The following is a 10,725-nucleotide window of genomic DNA, read 5'->3' on the forward strand; positions in this document are numbered from 1 at the left end:
AACGACGGGCTTCACGAACACCGGCTTGGGCTTGACGAACTTGGCGGGCAATTGGCTTAGAAGCTGCACTGGATCTGGCAGACTGGACAGTTTCTCCTGCAGAAGCATTACCTTCCCTTGGGACTTCACAAACACTGGCTTCGACTTCAGCTTGGCGGGCAGTTGGCTTAGAAGCTGCACTGGATCTGGTAGATTGGAAAGCTTCTCCTGCAATAGCGCTGGCTTCACGAGCATCGGCTTGGAATTAATCAACTTGGCGGGCAGTTGGCTTAGTAGCTGCACTGGATCTGGTAGATTGGAAAGTTGCTCCTGCACAAGCGTTGCCTTTCCTTGAAATTTATCCAGTGTGGGCGTGGCCAGCGCACAGGCTGCAGTGGCCAGCAGGAGCAGCAGTCGACACCTGAGCAGTTGCATAGTTAACAATTTATGAAGTCGTCCAACCTGATGTTGGACTATTTATGGTTGAGCAATAGTCAGCATGAAAAACTTAATTGGCATTCACAAAATGTCGCCTCTTTTTCGCTCTGCGCTCTTCACGCTTATTCAAATTCTCGATTATCGCTCAAAACTCCTGTGGTTGTTGTTGTTGTCGAGAATTCCCCCAGTTGTAAGTTGAATTAATGATTATTCTGTTGGCATTCAGTCGCACGCTTCTCTAGATTCTCAATCAGAGAAATGACGTCTTCAGCTCTTTTTATAACATATATACATATATATAAGGTTTATACAGTCCAAAAGAGCACTTGCTTTGCATTTCGCATGATTTGAATAAATTTCTGTTTGTTTTACTAAAACATATCCCGATTTCAATTGCGGAAGTCAAATACATTCTGTCTTACATACTTTCATGTCGCTGAGCAAGCAATCGAATAGTTCATCAAGCTAAATATATGTATATAAATGCATTTAAATATTTAATTATATTTGAATTTCAATTTTATTCTCTTCAAAGAAAAACGTAAAAGTTTACATTTCAAAGTTTATGATCAGCTGTTTTGGAATTATCGTCATTCATTCAAATTTATAACGAAAAGCAATTTTTTGCGTTTTTCATTACTGCAAATGTCTTCGCGCTTTACAGCACTGCTCACAATGAGTCGTTGAAAACTCAAATATATTTATGTAAAAAATTTGAAAACGTGTTCGTTGTGAAATGTATGTGTGTGTATGCGTGTCGTATGCGTGTGTGTATGTATGTGTTTGTGTATGTATGTATGTGTGTGTGTATGTGTGTCGTATGTGTGTGTGCTGATGTTTGTGTGTGTGCTGAATTGTATGCCTGGTGTGGGTATATATATGTGTGTGTGTGTATGCGTGTGGTGGTGTATGTGTGTGCGTGTGCACATGTATACCTATGCTGACATACATGATTATTCTTGTTTATTGTCTGTTTTGGTTAAGTCGCTCAAAACGTCTGCGCTCCATTTCGCGAAATTGACGCCGCTGAGCCGGTGTTGCGCCCACCAATTGGCGTATAATAAGATTGTTCTCAGAATACTCCCTTGGATTGTAGGTAGGTGCCGGTGGCTCATCATCCCAGTTCTCGGAGCACTCCACCAAGTCGACTTGAGACGGACGCGGCTCTTTCGGCGGCAATGCATCGGGATGCAGAAAACGTTCCAAATCGCAACGGTTCGGACAGTTTAGCAAATGGTTCTGCAAATATTTATTTTTGAGCTTCCCTTGTAGTTCATTTATGGGCGACATATACTTACATTCAATACCTTGGGTTTCACCACATGGGTGTTGTTAAACGGACAGCGCACCATGCCGCTGCTGAAATTATTGCGGGCACAGCGCGTTAGGTGCCAGGCGAAGCGGCCTGGTAGCAAGCTATGACTCTCGTCATATGGGCATTTTATATATTCATCAATATTTGGTTCTATTTTAGGTTGAATATTCGATTTGGCAGCCGGTTTGGCCGTCGATTTGGAAGTTTTCTTTGAAGAAGACATCTCGGAAAATTTTCTTTGAGCAGTGAAAACTAAAAAAAATGGTTGCAAAACACAATTTTCACTTGCATGTGATTACTACTTACATAAATAATAGGTTTATATATTTTCTCCCTATTTATTAAATTTTTAACTTTCTCAGCTAAAATTTTTCTTCGTTCTTTGCAGTTCGAATATTCAAGAAGGAATAGAACGATTGTAATAACAGCTACTCATTAGGTGCGGTTGAAAAGTGCCGTTAGCTGCTAAGTTAACACGATTTTGTTTATAGAATATGTCGCGAAATTTTTAATAGAATATTAATGCGCTTCGGAATGATTACTGAAAGCTTGACCCACTCTTACTGAAAGACCTTTTTTTGCAATGAGCACCACTATTTATACTCGAAGTATCAATCCAAAGCCTATTAAGTTAGCTGCATTAAGTTTTTAGGCAAAAAATAGTAACTTTAAATCGCTCTGTTGAGCAGCGAATGTGAATTTTTAAATCTGTACTAGATGCCTTGAAATCTCCGTTACATGTCGTGACTGGGTACTCTAAAAATACTTGTACACGGTAACGAGCTGACGAGTACCCATCCCTGGATCTGTGAACTAGCATTAATGAACGGAAAAAAACAATAGTAATCGGCTATTTATTTATTTAAAGTAGAAATGGACGAAAGCGTTATAGAAATTAACGATTCAATAATAACAATTGGGAGCGAGGCCGATTTGGAAGATGGGGAAGTGCAGGAAATATCCACAGAGCAGATAAACAATGCCGCCAATTTGCAGCAACCCCCAATCAAAGAACCAAGCGAAGCAACGAATGACCAGGTACAGCAAAACGAAAGAGAGAAACAAAACAAATTGCTAAATTGTTCATTTTATAAATGATAATGTTAATTTAATACAGCAGAACTCAAATACAACTGAAGAAGACTTGGTATTCGAAGTGAGATTTAAAAATGTGGACGAATATGACAGGCTGCAAGAGCGTCTGCTCCAAGCGCTGCAGTCGACTTTTGCCGCGGAGAAATTTGAGTACAAAACAACGGAGCAGAGGATTACCGTGCACTCCCAATCGAAATCTCCAGCACCGGACAATGATCTATTTATGATAGACACGGCGCCGACGTGCAAGCTAAATGCCGCCCAAGTGCCTTCATACAAACGCTGTCATGGCGAGGTGCTCGACGAGGAGACCTTCGAAAGAAAAAAACGAAAACTGGATGAGGTTAACAAATGCTTCCGCCCTAAAGCGCAATCCGCTTGCTTTAATTGCGGTGGCACAGATCATTCGCTGCGTGAGTGCACGCGGCCGCGCAATCAGGCGCGCATTCAGCGGGCACGCAAGAAGAAGGTGGAGCGGTATCACGTGGATACGGAGCAACGTTTCGCGCACATTCGACCTGGAAAGATTAGCAGCAAGACGCGCCATGCCATGGGCTTTAGCCGCGGAGAGTTGCCATTCATGTTCTATCGCATGCGTGTGCTGGGCTATCCGCCCGCCTGGCTGGAGGAGGCAAAGGTTCAAAGCTCTGGCATATCGCTCTTCAATGCGGATGTAAGTGAGAGTCGATATATGGTTAGATATATTTATATAAAATTCGTTGTCTACTCTTGCAGGGCAGCGAGGTGCAGGCACCAGAGCAAGAGGAAGGCGAATCCGAAAGCTTTAAATATGATGTCAATAAAATAATCGACTTTCCGGGCTTCAATGTGCATCCAGGTGCCAAGTTCTATGATGTAATTATGGGCACATCTATATGGCCAGCAGAATTCTAAACATCATTTCTCTCTCCAGGATTACCAGCATCACAACGTGCCACGCTTTCAGCAGCATCAGCTAAAAGAAAACTTTATCAAGTCGCTGGGCGAGAATGTGACGAAAGGCTATAAACGCAAGAAATTGATAGACCTGCCGGCGTCACATGATACTAGTCTCAAAGACCGTGAGAATGACACAAATCTCGTAGAACACGATATGGATCTGGATGATGATGATGAGCTGGAGCAGTCTGAAGAGCAGCCATCTTTGCCTTTTGCAGACGCCACTGAAACTGCACCGCCGGCCAAAGAGGAGCCGAGCAAGCGCAGTCCATCGCCCACGTTGGACGATCTGCAAGCGCAGCAGGCGAAACTTTTACAGCAACTGGACGCCAATACCTCCCTCAACACAAGTGAAGTGGAGACCAAGGCCGCTCCAGATGCCGAAGTTAATGAAAAAAGCCAAGAAATTCCATTGAAGCCCGCCGCTTCTAGTCAAACTGCAATTTTCAAAGCCCCATCCATAGCGGGCACGCCCATATTGAAGTTCTCCGTGTACGACAAGCTGCCCGTGGGCGACAACTTCAAGGTGGGCGTCAGCGATGTTATCAACTTTGAGAATCTGCCCGATTCCACGGGCAAATATGAGCAAATGAAAGGAGTGCTCAAGAATGTGCGGCGCAAAATGGAAGAGCTGCAAAACAATGAGGATTAAGCAATAAGCAAGCATTTTCAAACATAGCAATACAAATTGTAAGACGTCGCTTTTAAATTATTCGAACCATAGGCATATGTAAATCATTTTAACTGTTCCAAGTGCATTTTGCACCATTTTAATTTAGGTGCAGACAAAATTTATTTACCAATTATAAATTGCACATAGAGAAATGATGTTCATGTATGTATATAGTATTTAATTCCGTAAGAATTTGTACAAAAGTTTGATATTGATTAAACGCGATAGACGAAGATATAGAAAGAGAGAGATTAAACTAGTTAAATGACACACTCAAAAACAGAGACATATGCACATACAAATGGTTATATAACATATACAGCATATATATAACATCAATATTCAATATTCACAATTTGATTTCATTGCATTTAGTTTATTATTATTTTTTGTCTTCCACTATAGATACATACATATAATTATATATATACACATAGGTTATATATGCTGGCAGAGTTGGCCTCTGTGTGTGTCTGGGTATGTCCTTGTATATATATGCACACACACATATATATGTATGTAATCGTGTGTGTGTGTGTAGTTTGGTTAAATAGAAAGAAAAATGAAAATGCAAGCTCTCATCGTTTATGCAGCTTTCCACGCTTAATTGATGGCCGGGGGCTGCGGCGGCGGCGCTCCATCTGGATTGTTGTCCCGGCGACTTGGCTTAGTGTTGGTCAATTGACGCCAAGTGCTTGGGTTCACGATATACATGAACATGGCCAACAGCATGAACACCATGGCAATGGTGAAACTATTGCCAGAATCACGTCCGGAAAACGCCTGACCCGGGTGCAAGGTGCGTCCGCTAACTGCGGAAGTCGATTAGATTAGACTACTTTAATAAATGTCTACGATAATAATTTACCATCTATGCACTCGGTGTCTGTGCAGGCATTCTGATTCTGACGTATCTGTTAATGATACAATTACACATATTATATATACATATATACATTTACATAGTCTAGTCAGCTGTCCACTCACAAAATTGATAAGCCGTTGCATCGCCAATTCATGCGACCAAATGCATTCGCAGCCATCAAACTCGTCAGCCATAATTGAAAATTCCCTTCTTCCCTTGCTGTTGTGCTTGACGATGCTGCTGCAAGATATGTAAATGGAATTGCGTTTTTATATTCAATTAACCCTACAAAGAGTAACAATATATGTATATATATATATATATATATATATATGTATAAAAAGTTAAAGCTATATTGTGCACTATTATTAACAATTTGGTACTGACGTGGCAAAGTAATAGGAGTGACAAGGCGTACAAAACACAACTGGCAATAATATCAAATAGTACAAATCACAAAACCGTATTTGAAAATGTTCTCAGCTGAAACGAATTGTTATTTTCCGTTTTCTCCTCTTCAGTTTGTTTTTGTTGTCGTTTTGCAAGCGAAACAAAACGCGTATAAATGATTAAACGTAACTCTCCGATAGTAGAGAGCCCGTACTATAACTATAGTGGGTACACGGCAATAAAAATGAATATATGTATGTATATTTTATGTGTGTGTGCATACAGTAGAAAACTTAATTAACGAACTGCTCTCTAGTTGTCGAATGTTATCAAAGTCTAAAACTGATATTTAATGACTAAACCAAATTTTTATAAAAATTTCAAATTAATTTTTGTCTGAAACGTGTTAAAAATGTTTTCGAATAAATCTGATCATTTTAAAGTAAATTATCATTTTTTTTTATTTATTTATTTATTTTTTTTTTTGTGTGTATGTTTTGAAAGAAAAAGCAATATTGAATTAGATTTTTTTTCATTTCAAAACATTTTTGTTTTTTAACTTATATATAATATTGTCCAATAATATTTAAATATATATAATCCAACAATTAAAAAAATTCAGCATCTTTATTTTACTTCGTTAAAAATGCAAAAAACAATTTGCAAATTTCTAAAAAAATAAATGGTTATAAACACACATTCTGCAAAATAGTATATATTTTAGTATAGTAGGCTTTCACTGTATGTGCTTCAATATTTCTGATAAAGTCGGTGCTTTGATTTAGAGCAAGAGAGTCGCTGTTAATACGCCATCATTTTAAATAGCCTAAACAAAAATTTCAAGCGTAATTCATGTGTGTGTGTGACACACAAACATGTATACATACATATATTGTATGTACCGTATGCATGTGTTGGTATGCCGCAGCAATAGAAAGAGAACTGTTCTCATCCAAGCTTTACTTCCAATACACATAATCGACCTTGGACAGAAACGCCTATTATTTAAAGATTACAAATTTAAGCATAACGCTCCAAGCGAAATTTATAGAGTAAGAAGGGAAAACATATTGATACACAAACACTTTCACACATACATTTGTTTGTTTGTTTGTGTAATAAGAGTAGGTGACTGGACTTTCACGCAAACATGTAGCTGCGCTTTTTTGCTTAATTAGCAAAGCTAATTTAATTGGAATGTTTGTTATAACACAGACGTATATTATTTTTTTCTTTTTCAAGCCGATTGATATTTTGACTATGCAAAATAAAATAATGAAGTCTCTTGCATATTTGATTGTTTTGCTATTCGTATTTGGGTCCCTTCCAATTGGAATTATGCAGCGGGGACGTAAACAAAGTGCATTAGATATGTTTATTGCTGCCCGCAACAACTAAAACTAAATGTGTTTTGCTTAATTATAGAATTATTATTCACACTTTAGCATTTATTACTCATTTACATTCGATTTCTAATTTGTATCAATTTTAAAGCTATGTTTATTGTAACAGATTACACTATTTATTTTCTTACCAATTGGAATTGGAATGAGTGACTGGAACTCACATATGGTAGTGTTGGTAAACGTGCGCCCCTGCAATGCACTTAAAAATCTCACTGCTAGCACTGCAAAATTTGTGTATAACTAGTTTTACTACTTTTATTGGCGCGAATTTACAATTCAAATTTCATGGGTTGATTTATTGCGAATCCGACTCAAGCCGAGCCGACGAGTCTTGTGCGTGGGCGCATAGATGGGCGAAAGAGCATCTTCACTTTTACGCTTGCAAATACGCTTCCTTTCGACGCGAGGCGAGTCTTGCGAGCAGCTGCGCTCCCTCACAGAGGGTTGCGGGCTGTCCTCATTCTCCTTTACATCGATTCCCCTGTGACTTGGCATTGGTGTGCTTGTCGCTGCTGCCATTGAAGCAAACCTTCTAATTGGCGTATGTCCGGCATCCGCATTGCAGTTCTCAGAATTCCGCTTCTGTTTTCGTCTTTTATTGAGAGATAAGAGATTGCGACGTGTTATTATCGAACTCTTGGTTTTTCTGTCCAAGGGCGAACGCTCCGAGAGCTGGGTTAAAGAAGATTGTAGTTCAGTTGTGCATTTGGGCGTCTCGTATATAAGATCAGGCCTGTTCTGTGTATTTAGATTCTGTTCCCGTGGGACAGTTGACTTAGGCTGCTTAACTTCTGAGTCAAGCGGGTAGATGCCATCGATAGTTTCAATTATCAATTTGGGCACTCTTCCTTCCTTAAGCGTTTGTTGGCTAGCTAGCGACTTGTTTTCGACTGTGCAGCCGTCATCAAACCGTTTCTGCGTTCCCTCTAGTTGATTTGGTTCCAAGTCAGCCATTAGCATAGCTGCCTTCTGTCTCATCTCTTCAGTTAATTTGAGCACCTTTTTCGAAGCAGTATGAAATTGAACACATTCTGAAATATTAGGCTGGACATTCTTATCATCTTCACTTATTGACTGAGAGCAACCAGCTTTCACTGTAGTTTTGTCCTTCCTTTGCTCTGTTGGGGGGTTTGTGCTCACAGTTTCCAAATCAGCCATCAGCATCGCCGCCTTCTGCTTCATCTCGTCTGTTAATTCCAGAACCTTATTCGAAGCAGTACGAAATTGAACTGGATTTGAAATTTCAGCATGCAAATTATCATTAGTACCTTCCCTTCTTGTCTGAGAGTACCCTACTTCAGTCTTCTCTTCAATCGCACTCAAGGAATCTTTTTTTGCTTCATATAGATCTGTATTTTTACCTTCCAAATCAGCCATCAGCATTGCTGCCTTCTGTTTCATCTCCTTGGTTAATGTCAGAGCTCTATTCGAAGCAGTTCGAAATTGAATATTTTCTGGAATCCCATTTTGCTTGCAGTCTGCCTTCTGTTGTGCAGGACTAACTTCCCAGTCAGTCGCTTCTTTTTGTTGCTGATCTTTGGTCGTATTTGCTCTACCATCTGGTATATCTATGGGCTGCCATTCGCTTAATGGTATCATATCCAATTGATTACTCGCGTCGAGTCCATCTGCTTCTTTGCTATCTGGTATAGCCATTGGCTGCCATTCGCTTAATGGAATCCCAGCGAGCAGTTCACAGTTTGCAGCTGCCTCGTCTCTTTTCGAGTCCGCCGCTTGATTCTGCTTCAGCATGTTCTCGTTTTCAGCTTGATCTTCTTGGCCAACTGTTTCCAAATCAGCCATTAGCATAGCTGCTTTCCTTTTCATTTCCTCTGTCAACTTCATTGCCTTATTGGACGCCGTGTGAAATTGAATACTATTTGAGTTATCAACTGGACATTTAGCTTCTACTACTTTACGTATCTCATGTAAGTATCTAGCTTTCTCCTTTGGTGGTGGCTCCTGAATTTCTATTGGATTGTCTATTAGCTCAACAGGTTGCCATTCACTGAACGCAATCATCTCCATCTCCGTTTGCTCTTTGCAATCCTTCTCTTGCTGCTCTTTTATGCTTGAGTTATCAATTTCCATGGGCTGCCATTCACTTAAGGCTATTTCCTCAAGCAATTCAATTTCTGAAGTTTCTTTAGCAGCTTCCAGCTGAGTATTTTTGGAGTGTACATTCTTATCGTCACATAAGTTGGTGTCTAAAAGATGTTATATTTATTTAAAATAATTATGAAGCGAGCCATTTATTTTTAATTTACCGAATTTACCTTGCAATTTCTCAACTCTTCCTGTAGTTTCATCTCTAAATAGTGAAAATTCAGCATTATCTGTAAAAGGAAAATTATTAGAAATTAAATAAATTAAAACATACGAATAAAATATGTAAATAAGATCAGATTTCAAATTTTTTGTCAAAAGTTCATTCTATCTTCTAGTATGTGAAAAAGTAATCGACAATCGAGAAACCGGGAAATTCAAAAACCCACTGAAAACACCGCTTGCATATGGCTTACCTATTATTTTACTATCACAGTTATCCTCAAGATATTTACATTGCTCGGTGCCGCCAATAAAGTACCCCATTTCCTCCAGAATACCAGTAGCATCCTCGTCTTCGAAGTCATTCGCTTCCAGTACTGTAGAATTCTTCAAGTCCATTTTCATGTCGGGCAAATTAATCGATTTGTTTGCATTGCTTTGAGTGCTGAAAAATGCACTCAGATTTAGTAAATTCTCACAGATCTTTTGTGAGCTATTCGGATCGAAGACACAGTTTGTCCTTGTGGGAACTTGGGTGTTGTAGTCCTCTTGCACTGACAGCTCCGAGGAACTGCAGCTCAAGCGATCCTCATCATCATCTGTGATCACTGGTGAACTAGTTTTTAGTCGTTCCTTTCTATAAGTTTTGATTCTCTTGCTTCGAAAACGAAACCAGGGCGAGTAATCCTCTAGTAACAGCTGATCATCGTCCTCGAAGTATGTGGGCGATTCGCAGAAATCCCTCAGTATTTGCTGTGCAATGTTTGCTGTCTCTGTTATATCTCTATCTGGCTCAGCGTCCTCTATGTCCTTCATATCATGTTGCTTTAACATGGATTGCAGCGTGGTAAAATTTTGAGATGCTGGTATAAGATGCACCCGTACTGGTTCTTGCTGTGCGCGCAGACAGTCCAAGCGATCGGCTTCATATTCCCAATCATCGCATGGCAATTCTTGTTTTGATTTTTCACATGATCCTCGTGTGACCGTCGACAGCTTGGGCGGTACATTGTAGGGATTTCTTCTTTTTTGGCGTAATGAGCAATGGTCACTTAATTCTGTTGGACTTGCAGTAATGCTGTAGTCGTCATCATCATCGTCATCTGCCATGTTCAACTGGCAAATCCATGCCCGAACTCCCAGGTGACGTATTTTAAGCCGCTTTGTTTATAAATTGCAATAATCGATAAGTATTTACTCTTATCGGCTACATTTGCCAGAGCTGCCACTATTTTCAATTATTATATACCTAAATGTAAAAAATACTACTACATACTAAATTAAGTTAAGTCTTTTAGTTACAATTATATTTATTATAATGAATGGGATTGCAAATATATGAAATATATAAATTTTA

The 10,725-nt window shown here is 39.4% G+C and overlaps 4 protein-coding genes across 9 annotated transcripts; 1 reads left to right on the forward strand and 3 right to left on the reverse strand.

The window, feature by feature from the left end:
- Window positions 1–911: 911 nt before the first annotated feature.
- LOC108617121 (gametocyte-specific factor 1 homolog) lies at window positions 912–2,313 on the reverse strand. The gene is made up of 3 exons (XM_018012807.2): window positions 2,039–2,313; window positions 1,716–1,984; window positions 912–1,656 (listed from the first exon to the last, which is right to left on the reverse strand). Exons 2-3 carry the CDS (start codon window positions 1,953–1,955, stop codon window positions 1,381–1,383), a joined length of 516 nt encoding a protein of 171 aa, XP_017868296.1. The 5' UTR covers window positions 1,956–1,984; window positions 2,039–2,313; the 3' UTR covers window positions 912–1,380.
- A 144-nt stretch (window positions 2,314–2,457) lies between these two features.
- On the forward strand, window positions 2,458–4,778 carry LOC108617120 (zinc finger CCHC domain-containing protein 8 homolog). 2 transcript variants are annotated; one of them, XM_018012804.2, is made up of 4 exons: window positions 2,458–2,770; window positions 2,850–3,500; window positions 3,563–3,682; window positions 3,741–4,778. In XM_018012804.2, the coding sequence occupies exons 1-4, from the start codon at window positions 2,606–2,608 to the stop codon at window positions 4,416–4,418; spliced, it is 1,614 nt and encodes a 537-aa protein (XP_017868293.2). In that variant the 5' UTR covers window positions 2,458–2,605; the 3' UTR covers window positions 4,419–4,778. The 2 variants fall into 2 exon arrangements, with proteins under 2 accessions (XP_017868293.2, XP_017868294.2); XM_018012805.2 differs by having other exon boundaries at window positions 2,853–3,500.
- A 16-nt stretch (window positions 4,779–4,794) lies between these two features.
- LOC108617123 (small integral membrane protein 14) lies at window positions 4,795–7,343 on the reverse strand. 5 transcript variants are annotated; one of them, XM_089469334.1, is made up of 4 exons: window positions 7,229–7,343; window positions 5,427–5,544; window positions 5,308–5,353; window positions 4,795–5,251 (listed from the first exon to the last, which is right to left on the reverse strand). In XM_089469334.1, the coding sequence occupies exons 2-4, from the start codon at window positions 5,496–5,498 to the stop codon at window positions 5,043–5,045; spliced, it is 327 nt and encodes a 108-aa protein (XP_089325460.1). In that variant the 5' UTR covers window positions 5,499–5,544; window positions 7,229–7,343; the 3' UTR covers window positions 4,795–5,042. The 5 variants fall into 5 exon arrangements, with proteins under 5 accessions (XP_089325460.1, XP_089325461.1, XP_089325462.1 ...); XM_089469335.1 differs by having other exon boundaries at window positions 7,158–7,244; XM_089469336.1 differs by lacking the exon at window positions 7,229–7,343 and adding an exon at window positions 5,692–5,902 and having other exon boundaries at window positions 5,427–5,589.
- On the reverse strand, window positions 7,342–10,618 carry Brca2 (BRCA2, DNA repair associated). Its single transcript, XM_018012802.2, has 3 exons — window positions 9,623–10,618; window positions 9,377–9,436; window positions 7,342–9,307 (listed from the first exon to the last, which is right to left on the reverse strand). The coding sequence occupies exons 1-3, from the start codon at window positions 10,476–10,478 to the stop codon at window positions 7,377–7,379; spliced, it is 2,847 nt and encodes a 948-aa protein (XP_017868291.1). The 5' UTR covers window positions 10,479–10,618; the 3' UTR covers window positions 7,342–7,376.
- Between the last annotated feature and the right edge of the window lie 107 nt (window positions 10,619–10,725).

Source organism: Drosophila arizonae, chromosome 5 (genome assembly GCF_054131065.1).
Source record: "Drosophila arizonae isolate 15081-1271.41 chromosome 5, UAZ_ARI_1.0, whole genome shotgun sequence".
Classification (NCBI taxonomy): domain Eukaryota; kingdom Metazoa; phylum Arthropoda; class Insecta; order Diptera; family Drosophilidae; genus Drosophila; species Drosophila arizonae.

Bases quoted from the DNA above. Each gene is read 5' to 3' on its own strand.
- LOC108617120 (XM_018012804.2), top strand. From the start codon at position 2,606: ATGGACGAAAGCGTTATAGAAATTAACGATTCAATAATAACAATTGGG. The intron at 2,771-2,849 runs GTACAGCAAAAC...AATTTAATACAG, and splicing joins GCGAAGCAACGAATGACCAG to CAGAACTCAAATACAACTGA. The intron at 3,683-3,740 runs GTAATTATGGGC...TTCTCTCTCCAG, and splicing joins CAGGTGCCAAGTTCTATGAT to GATTACCAGCATCACAACGT.
- Brca2 (XM_018012802.2), bottom strand. From the start codon at position 10,478: ATGGCAGATGACGATGATGATGACGACTACAGCATTACTGCAAGTCCA. The intron at 9,437-9,622 runs GTAAGCCATATG...TTCCTTTTACAG, and splicing joins CTGTGATAGTAAAATAATAG to ATAATGCTGAATTTTCACTA. The intron at 9,308-9,376 runs GTAAATTCGGTA...AACATCTTTTAG, and splicing joins AAGAGTTGAGAAATTGCAAG to ACACCAACTTATGTGACGAT.
- LOC108617121 (XM_018012807.2), bottom strand. From the start codon at position 1,955: ATGTCTTCTTCAAAGAAAACTTCCAAATCGACGGCCAAACCGGCTGCC. The intron at 1,657-1,715 runs GTAAGTATATGT...AAATATTTGCAG, and splicing joins TGAAACCCAAGGTATTGAAT to AACCATTTGCTAAACTGTCC.
- LOC108617123 (XM_089469334.1), bottom strand. From the start codon at position 5,498: ATGGCTGACGAGTTTGATGGCTGCGAATGCATTTGGTCGCATGAATTG. The intron at 5,354-5,426 runs GTGAGTGGACAG...TATCATTAACAG, and splicing joins TGCAACGGCTTATCAATTTT to ATACGTCAGAATCAGAATGC. The intron at 5,252-5,307 runs GTAAATTATTAT...CGACTTCCGCAG, and splicing joins AGACACCGAGTGCATAGATG to TTAGCGGACGCACCTTGCAC.